This window comes from Strigops habroptila, chromosome 9 (assembly GCF_004027225.2).
Source record: "Strigops habroptila isolate Jane chromosome 9, bStrHab1.2.pri, whole genome shotgun sequence".
NCBI lineage: Eukaryota > Metazoa > Chordata > Aves > Psittaciformes > Psittacidae > Strigops > Strigops habroptila.
The window spans coordinates 24927540-24948553 of record NC_044285.2 but is presented as its reverse complement, the minus strand read 5'-3'; the positions used below and the strand labels follow the sequence as shown (position 1 = coordinate 24948553).

The 21014-nt window shown below is 41.1% G+C and overlaps 1 protein-coding gene across 4 annotated transcripts in view; it reads left to right on the top strand.

Annotated features, from left to right (window-relative positions):
- The first annotated feature begins 1856 nt into the window (after positions 1-1856).
- Positions 1857-21014, top strand: part of ABCB7 (ATP binding cassette subfamily B member 7) — a 40738-nt gene continuing 21580 nt past the window's right edge. For 2 of the 4 annotated variants that reach the window (XR_003993077.1, XM_030496943.1), the window contains exons 1-4: positions 1857-2047; positions 8733-8810; positions 10225-10311; positions 15597-15716. Coding sequence is in view for 3 of the 4 variants with exons in the window: in XM_030496943.1 (XP_030352803.1) it covers positions 1880-2047; positions 8733-8810; positions 10225-10311; positions 15597-15716 (453 nt within the window). In the remaining variant the exon portion in view is untranslated. The remainder of the gene's footprint in view (positions 2048-8732; positions 8811-10224; positions 10312-15596; positions 15717-21014) is intronic. The other 2 variants (XM_030496945.1, XM_030496944.1) reach the window with 2 other exon arrangements.

Sequence of the window (21014 nt, the reverse complement as noted above, 5' to 3'; positions counted from 1 at the left end):
AATATTCCACATAGCACGTTCCCAAAGAGCTCAGTACGGTGGCAATACTAGGTATGAATCATACAGCTCAGAGTCTGTGCTGAAGGTCAGATTGGTCCAGAATGTGCTGCATCTGCATACGTACCCTGTATGTACAAAGGCTATCTCAGGAATACATGCAGAAACATTGCAGGAACGTTTAAAATCTCTCGGAAGTGCTGGCCAGCCTGGCTGTCCAGGCTATCCCAGCCAAAGAGTCACAGTCACCACATTTCCCTGGTCAAACTTCCATGTGGAAAAGGGCATGCAGAAGGCAGTGGATGCATGGAAGCCGTAAGCCTAGGACTTGTGTTTATCTTTCTGAGCGGTGCCACAGGGCGGCACTGTTCAGACCAGGCTCCAAATGCAATTATGATGGAGAATTAAATTAGTGACACAGAAATGTCGCCTCCGTCGTTTAAAGTGAATCCTGGTCCGAAGCAAAGTTGCATATCAAAGCGCAGGCTAGAGAAAGCCAGCCTCATTAAAAACCAGCTTTAAGCCAACTGTCCTCTTCCTGTCTGTCTCTGTACTTTTTCCCTGCAAATGAGCTTATGGCTCTCCCTCAAGGCAAGAGCACCAGTAGTCAAGCTCTGGTAGCTTTGAAGAAATCTTTGTGTGATCAAAAATGCCACCCAGTTACAGCTTCCTCATGGCTCTGCATGCCAATCAGACGGGAGCATACAGGCCATCGTAAACGTAATCCATGGCATATCTCTGTCCTAAATCGGTGTTTAACCGGGAACCATACTATTGCTGCATGATTGTGGTCTCAAAGGGACCATGGCTATGCTGTGGGCTGTCTTAGCCGAAGGAGTTCTCCCAGGTAGCTCACAGCTTAATCCCGGGAAGGGCGTGGCATGCAGAATTAGGTCTGTGTGGAGACGTGTGGTGCCATGTGCCGTCAGGATCACAACTTCCCCTCATGGCGCTGCGGGCTGAGGCCTGTCTGTGCCTGAGCCCTGGAAAACCGCTGGAGCAGCCGCTGTGTGGGGTCCCCAAAATGTGCTGAGAGGGATGTGTGCCAGGTTGGGAGCCCCTTCTTGTCTGACAGCAATATTGGTGTCCGGCTGTGTGTGGAGAGAGCGGCAGATGGGGAGAAGCACCCTACTGAAGAAGAGAGACTTTTATAAAGTACCATTGTATTCACAGAATCATGAGGGCTGGAAGGGCCACCTAGAGCAGGTTACACAGGAACATGTCCAGGCGAGTTTTGAATGTCTCCAGAGAGGGAGATATTTATGTGCATTAATAAATCAGTTTTCTCTCCTCCAAACAGGCCCAGGTCCTGCAATCTCTTCCAGTAAGAGAGATGCTCCAGACCTTGTGGCCTCCACTGGACCCTCTCCAGTAGCTCCTTGTCTTTGTTGCACTGAGGAGCCCATCACTGGACACAGTCCTCCAGATGTGGCCTCATCAGGAATTAATGGAGCTGCTGACCAACATGAGCAGCGCTTTGCTGGTGCGTGGTTTGGGCTTTTGAGCCTGATTTCTCAAAACCGATATCTTTATTTGTAGTCAGGGCAAAAAACCCTCTCGAGGAGGTGACGGCTGGGGATGGGCTTGCCAAAGGGCCCGTCCCCCTCAGGGCGCCATGGCAGGGCTGAGGGCAGCCTCGGCCCGCTCCCGCCTCGCCGCTGCCCGCCGGGCAGACCGGGCGAGCCGCGCTGCCGCGGCCGCAGGAGGCAGCGGGCGGCGGCGGGGCGAGGGCACCCCGGGTCGGCAGCGCGGCCCCGGCGGGCGCAGAGCCGGGCGCTGTCATGGCGACGAGCCCGCCCTCTCCTCAGCGCGGCCCCGCCTCGGGCTCCTCCCAGCGAGTCCGCCGCCGTCCCACAATCCTCTCCTCCGCGCCCCGCCGAAGATGGCGCTGCTGGGGGCTCCACGGAGCCTGGCGGCAGCCGCTTCCCGCAAGCGGCGGCTGCTCGCCCTCGCCCTGCTGCGTCCCCCGGCGGCCGCCGCCGCCTGCGCGCACGGGTGGCTGGCGGGGAACGGCCGGCAGCGGCCCCGGGCGGCCCCGCGGAGCGGCCAGGTGCGTGCGGGCGCCGGGCTACGGCCGAGAGCGGGCGGTGAGGGGCGGGGGGGGGGGGGCGCTGAGGAGCGGCGCCGGGCCCGCGGTGCTGCCCCCCGGAGCCCGGCGGGGCGGCCTGTGCCGTCCTTGCCTTGCCTGGTTGTCAGCGCTCGCTCCTCGGCGGGGCCGGTGCCGCTGCTTGGCTCCCGGCGGCGGAGCCCCTTGCCGAGGGGCCGGGGGCTGGCGTGGGGCTCGGTGTGGGGCTCCGGTCGCAGCGTGTGTGGGGAGTGTTTTGGTCGCGACCGGTAAAGTCGTGGGCAAGTTCGGCTCCAGACAGCTCCAGGCTGAACCCACCTTAAGTGGCCACTCTCTTTCTGAACGGCGCGTCCGAGCGTTTGATCGTCGTTCTGTGGATAAGTCTTAAAAAAGTGCCCTTGGATGGATGCTAAACGTTTGTAGAGAGGATAACTTCTCCTGGCAGCTCCTTCTGCTGTTACGTAGGGAAGGGAAATGGGAATTGGAATTCTTTCTGTCAGCAGTGTAAGACTGTAACGTGTTCCAGTGAATGATGGTTTTGTTACAAGAATTGAGTACATGTCTCATAAGTCCAGCTTTCAATAATTCATGTGCATTTCTCAAAGTGAGTGAAGGAAATGTATCTCAAAGATCAAGGGAATGAACTTTCCATAAGCTCTCAGACTCTATTTCTGTTTGATAATAACCTTTTTTCTTTCTTTTTTATTTTCTGGAGTACCACTGTTAATGACCAGCTTTTTGTTGTCACCTGCCTTGATTAGTTGCTCTTGACAGGCAGTATTCTCTCATGGGCTGCAGTGAAATTCATGTTACTTAATAAATGAGATGAGCAGGACTGAAATAGTGATTTTAGGGGGTTTTATTTTGGAACTTGCGCAAGACAAGAAGCTGAGAGTTGAAGTTTCTTTAACATATATTTTTCCCTGGTATTTGGATATGATAAAATGTATCTGAGTACTCAGTAGTGTCCAGTGTTCCTGGAGACATATTTTGGATGTTAGTGAATAAACAGCAATGTTATCGTGGTAATGTATAGAAGTATTAATTATAATTCCATTTTCCTTTTGAGTATTATTGTTTTCATGTGAGAAATGCAAATTCCTGCTGAAAAGTTTGAATTGCCACATGTTGCTAAATGTTGATTTGTACTAGGTTTTCTGAACTAGAAAGCTAGGGCTATGTCTATAGTGTGTGATTTCTTCATCTCTTTGGCTTTTTATTTCTAGGCATTTCCATGTTAGAAAGTTTTACATTTCTGGGGTTTTTTACAGTCTGCTGATTTTCAATTTACTTCTGCTTCAAGCTGCACATTATGACAAAGAGGCAGCACACTTTAAGTAAGTGTCTTGTGCAAATTGATTATTATCTAGCAGGAGGCTCAAACTCAGTGTTCTGGAGCTTTTTGTTGTAATGCCCTTCCAAATTTTGGGACTAGTTGACATGATTTTCTTAACATTTAACTAAATTTTCTGATGGAGGAAAATGCTCTGTCCTGTGATTTCAGTTTCAGTTTTCCTTCTCATTTTTCAGCTAGTTCAATAAATAGTGTGCTCGCATCAAGAGAAGTGACTGCCAGAAGCTGGCGAGGCACTTCAGCAGGTTGCATTTCAGAGAGATTAGCCATTGATTCTTATAAATTAGGTCATTCAGCATTTAAAACCTCTTCTGGGAGCAAGTATGTGCATCCTATTTTAGCTTCAGTTATTTAATTATTTTGCTATGGTTGTACAGTAGTGAGAGCTGTAAATATTTTTTAATGGGCTTATTCTGAAAGCTTTTCTCTATGTTAAAAATTGAAGGAACACACCTGGGTTTGCATTGAAAACAACTTAAATTTGCTTGCCAGGGTCTTAAGCTGCATCCTGCACAGTCATCTGGGAATAAGGTTTAATGAAAGGAGTGTTTTATGGCATGTGCTCTGTGAAAGCCTCCAGGCTGCTGTGTGCTGACTTGTCTTGGTATACTTTAGTGTGTGGGAAAGCTCTTATATTACCTTTATTGCTATATTCTAGGTATCAAATATGGGTTAGATTTTGCATTAGGTTGTTGAATATAACCAAGGGCAGTGAATGTGAAATAAATGCCTGTGATCCAGCCCTTAATCTCACATGGAATGGGAGACTGGCAGGACCCAATCACATGTGAAATCCAGATAGTGGCTTTAATGGCACATCTTCCCCAAAGTGTTCCTAAATATTAAGGGCCTTCCCGGGAGGGCACAGCTGATGCGACATGGTTATACTGGCAACACGGTGCTTCTCCTTCCTGTAGTGAAATCACTTTTGTGAGTAAAATCGACTGTATAACCCCAGTTCTGCTTTTATTGATGTAACTACACAAGTAGCAGAGGTTTGTGTCGGGTTGTGTTTTTACAGCTGAAGACTGATAGCCGTAGCCTAACTGGTGACGAAAAAATGTGATTAAAGGAAGGAAAAAGCTCTGGTGAAAGTATCTCAGTGGTAATGGAGAGAATGGGCATATTGGATGTGGCCTGTTTGGTAAGCTTTGAAAAGTAACCAAAGGTGGTATTTTTTTTTTCTAGGAAGCTTAGGGGGTTTTTTGTAGAACAAAAATAAAAGCAATGGCATGTTCTGTTTGATGTGAAACATCAGGGGAAGGAAAATAGCATTTGACTGAAAAGGTCCAACAGCCTTTAAGGATAATTATTTTACTAGGAATCTGTATAAGACACTAAGGGGTTTCTTTCAGAGAGGTCTTTGGCAGTTGTAAAAGTGTGGGTTTGTATATTACTGCAAGTGTAATGGTAAAAAGTAGAAGATACATTTTTCCCCTTGCATTATCTTGCCCTTCCAGCTGCCACATGATGTGATAAAGCGTGTGTTCGTCTGCATAATTTAGTAATACTCCTTGCTCTGAAGTGGTTGTAAGAGAAGTTTGGGATATTTAGTTAAATTTTCATTACATTTATTTATATTTACCTTTTTGACTTTACCTGAAGCCTGGTCTGTTCTGTGAAATTGCACTGATGTTTATTGTCCAGACATCATTTCACATGTCTATGTGCATTGCTAGATTCTTTACTCTAGACTTTGATGGTGCAGTTGAACAGCTTCGTGCATGAGAACTATTAATCAGCAGTTTCTTTACTGACAGATATGTGCTTTCTGTGCTCCTTGAATTACCAAATCCCTTTACAGAGGAAGGGGAAGTATTGCTGCTGAGCAGATCAGCAATCCCATATATCTGTCTATGAAGTGGACGTCTAATAATACTGAAGATTGTCACGAGGAAGGATATATAATGAAGAGGAACAGATGGGAATATGGGAACTTGATCTGAAAGTCATTTGGGAATACGGGTAGGGCACAGGGTGAGCAACACTCCCTGTAGAAGGGGTGCTGTGGTGTACACTGGGGTGCCTGCTGTGATGCTGCGTGGGATTTCTGTTCTGCCATTGAGATGTGTTTTACCAAAACAAGCCAAATGTGAGGGTAGATTGGTAAAATGTTGGGGGGGGGGGGAACTTCTTAAGGTATCATTTTGTTAACTTTCTTGGTGTCATTTGCTCTAGGTGTGTGTACAGAGCAATTGCACATTTGCCATTGTTAAACCTAACTCCAGTTAAGTTTATATTGTTCGTAGTGGTGACATAGTGGTAGTCTACATTTATAGCAGAATATTTTCACTTTTTCTCTCATCCTCCTCTGCTCTTTCCTATTTATCTTTTCTTCTTTTGCCTTGCAAACTCAGCAAAATTAAGTGCGTCTTGAACAGTGCACAGGTACTTGAATCCTACCTTCAGTTCTCTTTTCTGTTAAAAAAACCCAAACATCCCCATTAGATTATGTCTGGAACAGCATGTGACATACTCCAGAGAGAAGCTTCTAAGTGTGGATTTGACCTTGTGCAAATGTGTTTAATCCCTGTTGTTTGTTTGCATTTATAGTATTTAAACTACTACCAACAGTCATGACATTTCAGCAATATGACTTTTATGTGCAATCAGTACTAGACATCTGTTTCATCCTTTAGAATCATATCCAAAAATACATTAAAAGAACATAATGGTGCAGAGTCAGGCATTCAAAAGTTAGGAAATGCCGGAATTAAAGTTCCCTGAATAATTTCTTAAATTCAGAAAGAAGCAGGACTTGCTCCTGCTCCTTTAAAGCAATAACCTGCTACTTTTATCTGTTGCTACAAGGTTCAGGTATGCCTTTCCTTTGTAGTCTTAAATCTCTTGAGAAAGAGTTGTAGTGAGGGATGTGTGGAGAGTGGTCCCGCTCATTTGGGCAGCTTTGCTAATACTACTGTGATGGCCAGATCCTTACAGTGAAGTAAGCTGTTCACCTTGTTTAATTCTTTATTTCTTTAGTGAGACTTGGTTTTTATTCAGGAGCTTGAGAGAGGATTGAGACTTCCAGTCTTCCAGGCTCAAGACTGAAAATAAGAACAAGTTTTCCTGTGTACCTTGTGCAAATCTTTTCATGTTTTTGCTGTATTCATCTCTTAACCCCATGACAGTTTATAGCTTCGGTCAAGTAAGTAGGTTATCTACTGTAGTAATTGAGATTAGATCTGCTGGTGTTTCAGTTGAAGTTGTTGCTGTGATGTTATTTGTCTCATACGTCAGTCAGAAGAGAACTTTGCAGACTTTGGGGTCAAAGGATATGAATTATTAGTAAAATATTTTTATGATGTCCTAGGAGTACACTCTAGAACAGAAATCAGCTTCTTTCCAATAGCTGTTGGAGCATCAGTTGTGTGCTCCCATCTGCTAGGAATATACAACAACAAAATGCATTCAGAGTTAAATACCTGGATTTCAATTCTTACACTACTCAAGATTCTTTCCCTTACAAGGCCAAGCAGGAGAGAATGGTGCTGCCCAGGAGAGGTTCCAGCTGTGTTCTCTTATGAGAAACCAAAGCGCAGTTGTGAGCAGTGATTCATCAGCCCCTAAACTTCTCTTGTCTTAATGGTCTTTTGTCAGCATCATGTGTTTGAGAAAGTATAATGCTGGTGTAAGGATGCTGGGGGGTTCAATGTACTGACTGCACTCTAGGCTCTAGGAGATAGGAACTCAGTCTCATTCGTGTGGGTGCAGGACTTGCTGGTATTAAGCCTCTCGCCCTGGATCATGTCTCCACTATAAATTCTAATTTGTCATAGTTTAACCCATTTGTCTGAATGGCCTCTGACTGGTGAAGCAGGTGGAGTTGCGTTAACTGCTGAGTTACAAACACTGCTGCCTTTTGTGCTGGTTGTACAGCTTAGCTGGGTGTTGGATTCTAGGTACTGCCCAGATGCCATGGTAGTGGTTACTGCCAGGAGTGCCTACTCCTCCTCATCCATGTTGGTGGGAACTTTTATCCCAAATAACCATGCCTTTAAGGATTGCATTGATTTACAGTAACTTGGGATGTGCTGAGGCATCTTGAAGTCTTTTTTTCCTTGATGTTTTCTGTTGATGAAACCATTGCTGTTCATACGGGGAATGTATTATTTAGATGGACACAAATTATGAGTGTTTCTACAATGAAGTGCTTTATAAATGCATCTCCTGCATTTAACCCAGGTCTTGGAAGCATTTCTTTGTTTGTAATGTCATATAATGGAAGTACTTGAAATAAGCATGCCCCCTGTGGTGACTTTTGGAGGAATAATCTTAATTTTCTTTAAAATGACTGACTAAATTATAATGTATGGTATGTGTCTTAAGACAGGAGCAAAGGAATGGTTAAGGCAGGGTATAAAATATGACAGTGCCGCTGCTTGGCAAGGTTAAAAATACCCTTTTTATGACATTTGTCCTTTGCCTTGGGCTGATGAGCAGTTCTTCCACGATTTTGCTCTGTGGTAATGATTTTTATATAGTGTGAGGTGTGTGGTTAATATTGCAACAGGGCAGTAAAAGATTTAATATCGAATGTGTCAGAGATGATGTGGCACCGTCATTGCCAACCGAAGGAAAGGCCCCTGTTTTGCCACTGGGGAAACACTTCCAGCTAGTCCATGTGAGGAAAATGAATGGTCTTTTGGAACCCTTATGGAAATGTAATTGTTTTCAGTGTAACATGTAAAGCATCCTGCAGTTGGTGCCTAGCAGGGTATCTATTAAAGATGCATTGATGGGTACGTGAATATTGGGTGTCTCATGTCCTGCCTACCTAAAACCTGTAGTCAGCCATGCTCAAATCTCTGATAGTCCCAGTGCTTTCCAGTGAGGAGCTGCAGCTTTCATTAGCCTTGTGGTGTGAGACAAGCATGGCATGAGCCAAGCAAAGAGGGAATTGGAAATGGCAGAAGCTATAATCATAGGAATAACAATTCGTAATGAAAAATGGAACAAAAGAGTAGTTGAAACAAATCAGAAGCCAACCTGGGAGGAAACTGAAATGAGAGGAAAGGGAAAACTTGGTGCTTTCATGGTACAAAAGAAACAAAGCCAGATGGGAGTGGGGATTCAGGGAAGGGGAAGGTTCATTGTCACTGGCATTTTTAATGGTCGAATGTAATTTATTTTACAGCTGCTCCACACTAGTTTTCTTTTTCTGTGGTCACTTGTTAAGAAACAAAGCCATCTGCCCTGTTTTCATGTTCTGCTTGTTTTACATAAACTGGATGAATATTCTCTGAATGTGAAGTGCATGTTCTGCATGGCTCCTTTTTCACTCCCCCCCCCCCCCCCCCCTGTTTTGTTCTGTAGATTCTACCAATCTGCAAGCAAAGGTCATGGCACAGTCTTGGGAGAGATTATTCAAGGCCATTATTAGAGGCTTCAGAGGTAAGTATAAATTGATTTTCTTCCTACTTGCAGGTCAGGGGAAACTCAAGCCCTTGGAGCATCTTTCAGTGTAGTCTGCTGGGTAGTTTATTTACTTCTCTGTTTACAGTTTTGAAGTGCAGCAATTTAAATGGCAAGTTATGCTTCTGCCTCTAGAAAAGGAGATAACTTAGAAGCTTCATGGTTGCAGTCTCCTCAAGAAGTCTTTTTGAATCTCTAGAAACTGATAGTAATACAGTAACTTACAAAGAAGAGTTCTTAAAAATGTAGGGTTTGGGTTTGTGTATTGATACTTAAATTCATGTTGTCAGGCATAGAAAGTACCCATGCGTAGAAAGTTGTGAGTTTTCCTTGAGTGCGTAGGGCTTTATTACTTCAAAATTCTGCTTAGGTTGTGGAATATCAAGAAACCATGGAAATTTATTCTCATCATTTCGAATATCAGGACGTCAGGCTCTTAACTCCTGAGAGGTCTGCTTGCCTTAACACTCGTGAACATAAGGAAGATGCAATTATGACACATGGAGTAATTATGACACATTTCTCAGTAACGCACTTTGCTTGAATGAAGCTGGGAAATGTATTTGTCTTGGGTTTTGTTGTTTTGATGTTTTTTAATTATAAAATAACCACTCATCAAACTGTCTCAAGCAGCTAAAAAATCGTTTGAGGGTCATTGGGACTTCAAAGGGTGAAATCTACTTCGGTTTTTATAATGTTTTTCTTTAAAATATGCAAAGTGAAATTTAGATTTGGGAAGCCCTGAAGTCTGCTGTCAAACCATACACATAAAATGGCATTCTTAAAGAGCTTTTACATAACTTGAACCTGGAGATTGTGAACAGGTAGCAAATCTCTTAAACAAAATGCAGACTCTTTTTGAAAAGCTTTAACAACACGTCCATTGTTTGTGACAGGCACTTTAAAATTGAACTTGGATAGTAGTAAGTTGTTATTATTTAGTACATCTAAGTGCATTAATAAATACAGAAGTTTCCTCTGTATTTATTTAGCAGGGAACCTTGTCACTCTTTATGTATGTTAGTATTGTTTAAATGTATTCCACTTTATACATTCATGTGCCAGAGTGCAGTTATCTTCCAAAACTTCAATTTCTTTCTCAATGTTTTTTAGTCCACTTTTCAGTTAAAAGGACACCTAAAGCTCTGTTATCTTCACCTCCTGGCTGCTTAGAACATGGTCTTTACTATACTGCTAGACTTATAGTCCCTTTCTTACTATTGTTTCCTTAAGCAGCGCAAGGCTTTTAGAGAGAGGTAATACCTTTTATTAAAGCAAGTGAATACAGTTGGAGGATGAAGGGGAGAAAACAGACCTGTAGTTCTTCTTTCTGTTGGCTTTTACATGCATGTTTCCTGAGGTTCTTGTAAATTGACTTTTCATTTGCACACAGATCCTCCCGAGGTGGCAACTGATAGAAAAGAGAACGTGTTGGCATGGTCATGCAGGTGGAGGGCTTCACACAGATCCAAAGGAAGGGGTAAAAACTTGCTTAATTTTGCTTAATTAGTGTTGCTTTTTCAGTAAAAAATGTGATCAGCTTCTCCCCTTTCCCCAAAAAAGCTGATGCTACCCCCAGCAACAACTTGGGGAAACCTTTATTGGTAGATATATAGATAGACGCTGTTTAATTGCTGATGTTGGTTTGCTAGCTGTAAAATCACCAAATGTTTGTAATAACTGTTCAAGTGCTTCAATTGTTTTACTGAAGCCACAATCTTAGTGTCACACACTCCTTTGCAATTGGCCTGCATTCTGTCAGACTTTTTTCCATGGGAAGTATGTTTCACTGTAATTTATTGTGGTTTGTTGTTCTTGTTTGTGGCTGATACATCCCTGTGACTCCACACTCAGGGTAGTAGAAATCAGCTTGTGCATACCAGTTAATGCATCATTTGGTGAAATTGCGCTTGAAGGGGGAGGGAAGTAATTAAACTGCATGTATTTTTACTTGGATTTGGTGTTAATGTATCTGATGTGTTTTGGCTGTATTTATATTCAGGAAGTGCATATTAAAATAAGTATGGTAGCTATGTAAGGAGCAGCAGTATCTTTTATTAGACTGAATGATTAAAGTGAGAAAATGAGGCAAAATTTTGGTTAAAACAACACAATATAAGCGTTGCATGATTAAAATTGCAAAATCCAAGCTCTTGGGTTTATGTAACTTCCATTTTCTCACTTCCTGTGCAAAGTTATTTCTGATGTGTCACACAGAATCATTCAGTGAGATGATTATAACTTGTTCAAACTTGTGTGGGATCTTTCTAAAACTAGTGAAGATCATATTGATGACCAACTGAAACTTCAGTGCAGAATCAGGTCTTTCAGGGCTGGTTTTGCTCATGTTTAAAACTGTTGTGATGATATCTTTCCTACAGCCTCATTTGTAAAGAAACTGAAGAGTTAAACCTGGGATTTCCTCCTAATTTTTACCCAAGAGTTTTCCGTCCATTGAATTCAAACCTGTTTGTGCTACAGGTAGAAGTCAGGAGAGATGCTGCCAAAATTTATGCGTTGGTAGTAAGAGGGAATTTCATAACCTAAAGAATAGCCAGCTTGGCTTAGCAAACATCTGTGGTCTCTTCTGTATAAGGTACAAGGGGAAACAGAATAATTGGACATCTTCACCCGATAGTGCTACTGGCTCTGCATGCAACATTAACTTCAGCCTTATTTTAAGACCCTCCTTGCAACATGTATAGGCTCTTTCAAAGATTTCTTAGGCAAAACAGACGTTGAAGCTCACAGACTTGTCCTCTATGTATGTTATGGAATAGAATTATTATGGATTGTAGTTCTCCTGTAAATGGGAGGAGAGTATTATCCCCTGTGTTGTCGCTTTGGTGATCATGCATCTGTTGGGTTTAATTATTGGTTCTTTGGGGTTTATTTTCCTATTAGAATTTCTGTTCACTTGGGGATGTTGATCAGTTGAATAATTCCTGTTTGCTGTCAAAAAAACTCCCTTCATTTTTCAGAACTCCATGGAAGAGATTTTGTATATCCCTAGAACAAACTCACCCTCATAGAATTCATCTGCAAATCCATTTCACAGACTCAGTTTCACAACTGACCTATCTTCAAAAATACCTCAAGGGGCTGTTTGTTCTTTTCTTTAAACAGCCATTTCCTGAAATGCAGACATTTTTCAACTGAACTTAACATGTGATGGGCAACTTCCAGGACAAATCTATTTAATCGTTATAGGAATTACATATATTTTTGTAGTTGCTACTTTTTGAAGGTCTACAGCTTGGCATCATTCACAAATTTACATTTCAGGGTTTTCTTGGGTTGGAAAGGAAATGAAAGGTTGTGTTTGCCAAAACACTAGTAACATTAAGGAACAGTGGATGTTCCTTAACACTAAAACTCACTAGGAATATGTTAGCCAGAAATTTTGATGCCAGCTGGTATTTTTTTAGCCTGCTAGGCAGTGTAAATATTCTGTGGCATTCTCCGTTCAACCATTGCTTGCAGCTATTCCTGTATAAGCCAATCTCCTGACTTTTTTATTCCACTAAATGGAGCTATAATGTAGTTAATATAGGACATTGTCAGTTGAGGCTATTGTGTAACTAAACAAGTATCAGCTGTTGTCCAGGAGAAAGCAGCAGGAGCTAGCTGTAGAAGAGGTGAAATGTGTGAAAAGTGGAAAAACTAAAGAGGAACATTGGGTGCAAAAGCCAAGAAGTCCTCAGCAAAAATGAAGGGAATGGAATCTTCAAGTAACTAGGGGAGAAGCTGACACATCTGGGTTTTTACAACGTAGTTTTTACTTCCAGCAGTGGCTGATGTGCTGAATACTGAAACTGAAACCAGTGTTGTTCTTTACCACCTTTGGGGGGTTTTGTGTGTTGCTTTTGTACACAGAATAGACAGGAATAAAAACTGTGGTGCCTGACTTGCTGCTAAGCAGACATACATTGCTTTCTTATGGAAAGACCAATAGTCATGATGAAACCCTGGTAATTAGCCTTCCCCTACCACCATTTCACTCAGTTGCTGTTTAGTTTGCTAGTCATTGCTTGCCTTCTGTGGAGGGATGCACAGTATAAAGAAAGAAGATTCAGTATTTCCTTCCCAAAGTTTGGAAGGAAAATTCAAGCCCTAGTTTGACATTTATTTAAGCTGATAAGGCAACTGACAAAAAGAATCCTGCCTCCTTCCTCACCTTGGTGTCTTGCTGCATAAGTCACTGTATGGTCAGATGGTGAGCTAGTGTGAAGTGATCTAGCTGAAAAATTTCGTGTCCAAATGGTGGGAACACCTTCTCTCTTCCCCAAAACATTACTGCCATTTAAAGAGAGGTAAAAGAAATACATCCCTTAACCTTTTTATATACCACAGAGAAGCAAAAAAGGCCCTGAGTCCATTACACAGATTGCTCATTTTAATTCTTAATGTTGCCACTTGCATATTTAAACCATTTTCAACTCATGTTTTTGTGCAATGGTAACATTTATTTCGTGGTAAACTTTGATGTAATATGTGCATTTTGCGTTTCCTTTGATATTTCTCCTTGTTCCTTTGCAAGGCCTTTGGCAAACGACTGGCTGCCTTCTGACTTCTTTTTCTGAATGGATTTACTTCTGTCACCGTTCACAGCCATGAAGGAAAGGAAATAGATTCCTCGTATGCAGCCCATGTATTTTGTTCTTTTTAATAGCTTTTCTATGCAAAGTCTGACTAGCCAATAGCAACGTATAATTGGAACTGCCCTGGTTGCTCTGGTATCTTTTGTGTTAAAGTGATACCTCTTTTTAACTTCCTTTTAACCTGTAAGTGGTGATCAAAGATATTTTCCAAGTGTTTGAACTGCTATTTATGCATATCCTTGGCTCAAATGGAAAGATTTATGTATGTGTTGCAGCAGATACTCCATCTCCTGAATGGGTAGGATGCAACAGAAGCAGTTTTGCATTCTGTCTTCACATACAAATCTTCCATATATCCATTTTTTAAAGGTCGTTTGAAATGTGCTTATACTGTGTAATGCTCCAGTACATTCGCAGTTGCTGACAAAATGCAGTATCTCTTACCCTTTGGTTTTCTTTGAAGCTATGACTAGAAACATTGAGATGAGTTTTCTGGTGCTTTAAAAAGCTTACCTTTATAGGGTTGGCTTCCCTGGCTGCTCGGCAATCTTACCTTTTAACAGGACTCTCCTTTCTGGCTCATTCACACTGGACCTTAACGTAGAATTTCTATTCTGAATTGATTTATCCTCAAAGTCAAGGAGGGAGCATTTAAAGTACATGTTATAGTGAGGAAAACATTAAAATACATTGTAAAACTGCCCCTTTTGACAAACTTCTGTAATGAAAAGTCATCTTTAAAAGGTGTGGACTAACATTTTGTTTCTCCCCACACCCCTGACTACAAAATATTGCCTGAAATGGAGAGATTAGCTGCTGCTTGCTGCCCTCCCTTCAGCTTTAGATAACCTTCCTGTCTTTCAAGTTAACCCCAGGGTAACCAGCACAGAAAAATGAGTTGTTGATTCTTGCTCCCTCTGTTACTGCATGTGCTGTTGTTCTTGATTGGGTAGCAGGGTTTAGGCTTCAGATAAGATATCTAGCTTGGGAGTTTAGTGGAATATATCTCACGTGTGATACAGACATCTGTCCATCTGTAAAATAACTTGTATTTCTGTAAAAAAACCAAGAACCGAAATCACCACCACCAACAAAATAATCCCAAAACACAACCCCCCAAAAACCCCAAAGCAAAACCCCTAATATTTCTCAAAAAGCCTTGTTAACTGAATTGTAGTCTTGTTTAGAGCAAAATTTGAGGTGTGGAGAAGAACCTGTTTGAAGTCATTAAAAATGGACATAATCAGTTAAACTGGTGTGCGGCCATGTACATCACCTGCCTTGTGAAGCCTGGTTACCCAGTTCAGGGGCCCGTCTCTTAAATCAGGTGGTGGTGGTGGAAGCTGAGTTAAGGCCACTAGAATAGTTCTCTTGCTGGTAGTTGTAACTTCATTGGGCACCCACTAAGGGGCTGTATGCCCTGAAAAACATGGGCAGAATAAGGTTATTTCTCACTTCTCAGCAAAGGTTATAAGATGACCAAAAAACTGTGAAGGTGATCATTGGAAATGCTTATATTTGCAACCAAATAATCAGAGCTGAAATTTATATTCAGTTCAATTTATTCATTAGCATAACTGTTCTGTTTCAGATATTTGAGTTGCTAAAATGCTGGTGGTTTATACTGTATTCTGTTGACTCATGAATGTTCTCCAAACTACTAAGGTTTATTGTAGACCTTTCAGACTTCTTTCATTCCTTGTTTTTTTGTTACTTCATTAACTTTACTTTTTGCATTTATCCCTCCCATTGTTTCTATGCTATGTTAAAACAGCTTCCAAAGAAGAAATACCAATCTATTTTGTACTGATACCTTGAGAAGATGAAAAAGAAGGACCAGTTTATTTGTTCTGTGACATATTTAAACTATGGTGAATTGTGGCTTTCTCTGTTACTCTGTTTACAGCTAGCTACACTTGCACTCTTGGGGACATGTGAATTAAGAACAATTCATCTTTTTTAACAGTGTGTCAAGGATTTAAACCTAAAAAGTGACAACTTGAAATTTCAGTCTGCAGTCCTAGTCTCAAACATGGTGAAGTGTCTGTTGTCTATCGAATAAAATACAGAAGCGATCCAAATGTGTAAAATTCATTCTTATTTATACTGTTATTTTGCTTCCTTGGGTCTCTTTATAATCGAGTGCCTTTGTTCTTTCCAATAGCTGAAAGAGATAGATGCCAAAAAGATCATCAGAGCGATGTTGTCTTATGTGTGGCCCAAAGACAGACCAGACCTGCGAGCCAGAGTTGCCATATCCCTGGGGTTTTTAGCAAGTGCAAAAGTAAGTACAGATGCTTCATTGTACTGTGATAGTTACTGTTCATTTGGAGTTTGTACAAGGAATAATTTTCTTTATTATTTAAGGATTTTTACAATCTTAAAATCTGTAAGAAATAGATCTTACAATCTGTTTCCTGTATGAGGAGCTTATAGTATTAGAAATAATAGCTTGGATATTTTCAGGGGGTGTGTATGCATGTGATATGCATGTGTGTGGTTAGGAAGATGATGATGACAACCAGAATTTTCATTTCCATTGCTCGCATTAGTTTAGTTCAGGATTTTCTATTGCCATTTAATAATTTACATCATAAGTTATGGGAAATGTGAGGTAAGGGTTGCTTACAGATCTTCTCTTCTTGCATGGTGCTGGATCTGTCAAGCAGGATTTCCTCAAGGCTCTGTGTATGTTCTCAGCTCTGAGCTTGAGCAATGTGGTGGTATCTGTTCACAACTCTTGCTGTGCTATGGAAAAGGGGATTTGAGCTCCAGTCTTTTGATATTTCTTTGTGAGATGACAGTGGAATTTCTATTGTTTCAGCGGCTCCTCTGGTGTCCTAATGCGAAACAAGCTGTATAATTTATTTTTGATGTTGAACCATGCTTTCATTCAGATTATTTTTCTTGTAGTCTTTTCATGGTGAAATGGAGGGTTGCTTTTACCTTTATTTCATTGGGTGAAAGGATCTCTCATACTCTTGCCTGCAACAAAATTAGTGCCTATTTGTTCTTAGAAAGAAATAGGCATGCAGAAGCTTTCAGCAGATTAATGGAGGATATTCAGATTTTTACAAACCTTGTAGAAGTAGTTCAGAAGAGCAGATGTTCAGTTTCTGCACAAAATCTTTTCTTTGGAGAAAAAAAAATGTATTTGATTAGAAAATTTACTACAAATATTTTGCAAATTTCACGTGGCTCAACTGTGTTGCTTTCTAATTGGCGACTTTTACTGAACGTACAGCCAATATTACTATTTTGCTGGGACAAGCTGAAGTAGGTACTACTTAGCAGTGAGTTTCAGCACTTAAGGTACTTGCACTGGCAACTTACTTGCATTCAGCAACATTGCCACGTTATGAAAAGAGAGAAGAAACAAATTTCTGCTGTGTAGGTGTTAAAAGAAGAGTACTTGGAAGAGAAATGTGCTCATTTATGTGAGCTGAAGAGGAAAGGCCAATCTTCTGGTCTGCAGCTCCTTCTCGTGAGCACTCTATCAGGTGCTAGCTGGTACTGTCTGCAGTAGATATTTTGGGTTGTGCTGTTGTTCAGGACGTCACTGATAATGCAGGTGACAACATGCAGGGTATGGCATGTCTGTACATGTAAACTTCCACCCTTTTTTATACCTGTGTGAAATAAATGCACAGCAATGCTTTTGATTACACTTAAACACTGCCTGGGAAACTATCTGCTCAAAATGCAGCTGCAAGGAGCAGTTCACCTTGTGTACTGTGCAGTTGCCCTCACAATAATATTTAACTGATTATATGCATGGCTAGTTGAGGTTTTGTGATGTATATTTACCAGATGGATATGAAAATTCTTCTAACTCACTCTCTTTTTAAAGCTTCCTATTAGTAATGTTAATAATAAGAATCCGAAGGCAATTTTGAAACAAGCTTTTGAAGTATTTTATTTCTTTTTCTCCTCTTCCCCCACTTTCCTAATTTGTAGGGTTATATGAACATGATGGAGAATGTGAGTCCAGAATCTGGTCCTGCATGTGGCAGCCTTGTACCTTGCTTTTAGGAAATCTATTAATGTTTCAAGCAGCTTTCTGGGGTGTAATGAAAACAAAATTGATGGCCAGCATGTCTGACTCTTGGAAATAGCTCTGTATTTGCTATAATACAGAGCTATTATGTTTCTGCTGGGAGAGAGAGAGATGATTCCCCCTGTCAGAAAATCATGCGCTTAATTGCTCTTTGGGGAAGTAACTGGATGTTTGGATCTCTTAAGTGTTCTCTTAAATTCCCTACTTCAGATTCTGTACAAGGCAGCCTGGGAGCCCTGGTGTCCAGAGCAGATTCCCAGGAGCAGAGCAGAAAACCTGTTGAGCTTTGCCCAGGTTTTAGAAGGTGCCTTTTAAAGCACAAGTGTTTTATAAGAATGTTTTGGATGTTGTTGGGAAAACACACAGCGAGCTCTCTGCAGGGTTTATGTTATAACTGGCTGGGGTGAAAAATTTCAGGGATGTCTTTTAGCTCTCCTTTGATAAAGAAGTTCTTTGTTTTATTCTGTTCCAGTCATGAAGAGCCTTGTTAGAGCTCAAAGATTTTTGAGTAACTGCAGCCTAACAAGTTACCTCTCATCACCTGAGCTATCCCCACTTTTCCTTTGGGGGTTAAATTTTCTTCAGCTACTTCATACTTACACGTTAAGTACACATGTAGTTACTGTGGCATAACTGACATGCAGTAGTTTGTTACAGAGCTATAGTTTTTCTGTCATAACTTTGAACCCTGAATATCTCCTTTTCTTCCAGAGCAAACTAAAGGTCACTTTGCCCTAGAGAAACTTCAATTAGTTTACCTGTGGCTTGCCTGGACCATGTATAATCCTGTGCATTTTCCTCATTATTCCTTTTGGGAGCCCTTTCGTTCCAATTGCTTGTGGGGTTAATTACAATGTACTTGATAGACCACACAAGCAGTTTGTTAAAGTTTCTCTGCTATATACTTGTGTCAGCACCAGAATGCCAGCTTATCTTTCTCCTCACTGCAGTCCTGGCCCAGTTTCTTTGCTCACTGTGAACTTGTCTGAGCCTGAAGGATTTACTTCCTTATTATGGATTTTGGCTAAAAGCTGCTTGTTCCTGGCGGTTTTGCATAGAGAACTAAATGATGCCTGCTACTAGTCACCTTCCCCAGTAAGAAATGCTTTTGTTAAGCCTTTTGGATAATTTCCTCTGGGTTTGGTGAGGTTTTATACTTATGTATTTATAAAGTTAACTTTCCAGTTAGGAGAAAAGATCCAAGTGGTGATTCTGAGACAGCTTCTATAGCATGGCTTCAGTTTTATTGAAGAAAACTCCAGAGGAATAAGAGGAAAAGCAGGTTATGAAATCTTCACACCCAGTTTCATTGGGCTTACCCACCCAACACAGAAGAGCTAGAGATGATACCTCCTGGTCTGCTGCTTGAGAAGAAATTTGTCTCTAAACCTTCCAGTTCAGTAAAGTTCAGTTTCAAAACAAAAGCTGGTTTGTGTGCAGCTACTGAAGAGCCTGCAGTTACAATCTGTCTTGACTCCTTTTGTGGGGTCCAGTTGCCTGTCATTGAGAAAATGATTGTGATTTTTTGGTGCCTTTTTGTCTACACATAACCTCTAGTAGTACTGTTAGCCTTCAAAGTGAGCTGTTTGTATGGCTTTTTATGACTGGTTGCTGACAGGATGAAGTCTGCTCTAGGGCTAGTAAGGTCTTTTATTCCATGGAAGATTCATTGTATTATGACACGCTTTAAATTTTTACCTTAAATGTTTATAGCCTATCTAGACATGTGTGAGCCGAGAGATGCAACAGCAAGACAGGTGAGAGGAGTACACAAGGCATTGTCTGTGTGTTCACAGATTAGCCTGCTCAGGTTCTACATAGCTGTGTTTTCTTTTTCCACATTCCCTCTCCCAGTTTTCGTCTCTGCTGTTGTATGTGTAGCAAATGCTGCTTTACTTTTCTGTTTCTTCCTTTTTCCTTCTGTCGCACGAGATGAAAAAGTTCTTGGGCTTCTGAGAAGCTGGATTAAACGCATGAATATGACAAAATCACTTGTCACCTCTGTCAGCCTGTAATGATTTTTTGGCCTCTTGGTCACAGACCATGCATGTGTTATTCATGAGCCAGAGAAATCCTTCAGACTCTCTGCATTTCTACTGACTGCTAATCCTGTAAGTTTTAGAAGAAGAAATTGGTTGGCAAAGGAGGTGAGAGGCAAGTGTTGTATTGCAAATTTAGCCTGTGTGCAAAGATAACGATATCTATCTGATCAGTTAAGAATGTGCAGAACATCTTCTGTTCGAGCCCTTTTTATGGGCTCAGATGGAGGTAGATAATTACAATAAACCTTTAGAAACTGCTAGTGGAAAAAGTACGTTTCAGGTCATCATTTAATGTGGAGAAGGCATGAAGCCAGGCACTTCTTCCCTCTTCCGGACCACATTTTGTAGCTTCTTTAGCAGTTTTACCTCTGCAAGTGATGGAGCTTTCTGTTTATGTTTTCACAAATGGAGTTGTTGGATGTGTACATTTATATTGGTCCAGAGATAAGTTCAGTCATCTTCATGTCAGCGTTTCTCATTGAATTATTGGCAAAAGAAGAGTTCACTGTAGACCAGTTTTATCTTGTTGGGGCTCAGCCTGTCACTAATTCATCATCTTTATTATCAACAAGAAATACCGGGAAGAGCAAAATGGAAGATAAGACTGTTTGCCTTAAAAGTAGTGTAGTCCCACAAGGGAATAGAGATGATGATGCATTGTCAGCTTAAAACAGTGCAGTCATTTTAAAAAATGTTTAAACTCATTTAAGCATGATGCATTACAGTATAACATGCTGTTAAATGCGGGCAATTGACTTGGGATGACTTCCTGGGTGCATATTTGCTTTCCAAGAAATTCAGGCAAGGATAAGTTGTTAATTCACAATTATAAATAGAAGATGTACAAATATATATTAAAAGGGTCTTTTTTAATGGGAAGGATCAAGCTTTTGGGCGTTAGAAAGAGGGGGGAAACCTATATAAACATATTGCATAAGACAGTTGTTTTGCATGGTAGCTTTTCATAGTGTACTTAGGTGTGCTTAAACCTTTCTGTTCTGTGCCAGCAAATGAGGCTGCTACAGAAGTAACTGGAAGTTTATGTAAAAGGCTTCAATTTTGTTTCCATTCATGTGAACGTGATCTCACTGGCTTACCAAATTGAGTAGCAAAGGCCCGTTTCTAATAATGGCCTCTCATCTCTCTGGCTATAAACTTTGTAAGATTAACTTTTTTTTTTTTTGTTAATATTAAATTACTGGAAAGCAGAGTCTCTTGATTGCTAATGAAATGCAATATTGGGCTGCCTTGTTCTTATTCAAGCTTTACCCTCCAGGAGTCAGAACAACTATAACCTGAGACCAGGCTTTAAATTTCATTTAAAACTCTATTGGGTAGAATTACATAGATGTAAAAGAAGACATTTCTGCAAAATTGTAGGCTGTTACTGGTTAAATTAATTGCAATTGGAGAGCTGCATCTTAAAGAATAGATCTCTCTTCTTTAAATGGACTTTAAAATCTATCTGTAGTTCTATTTGGGA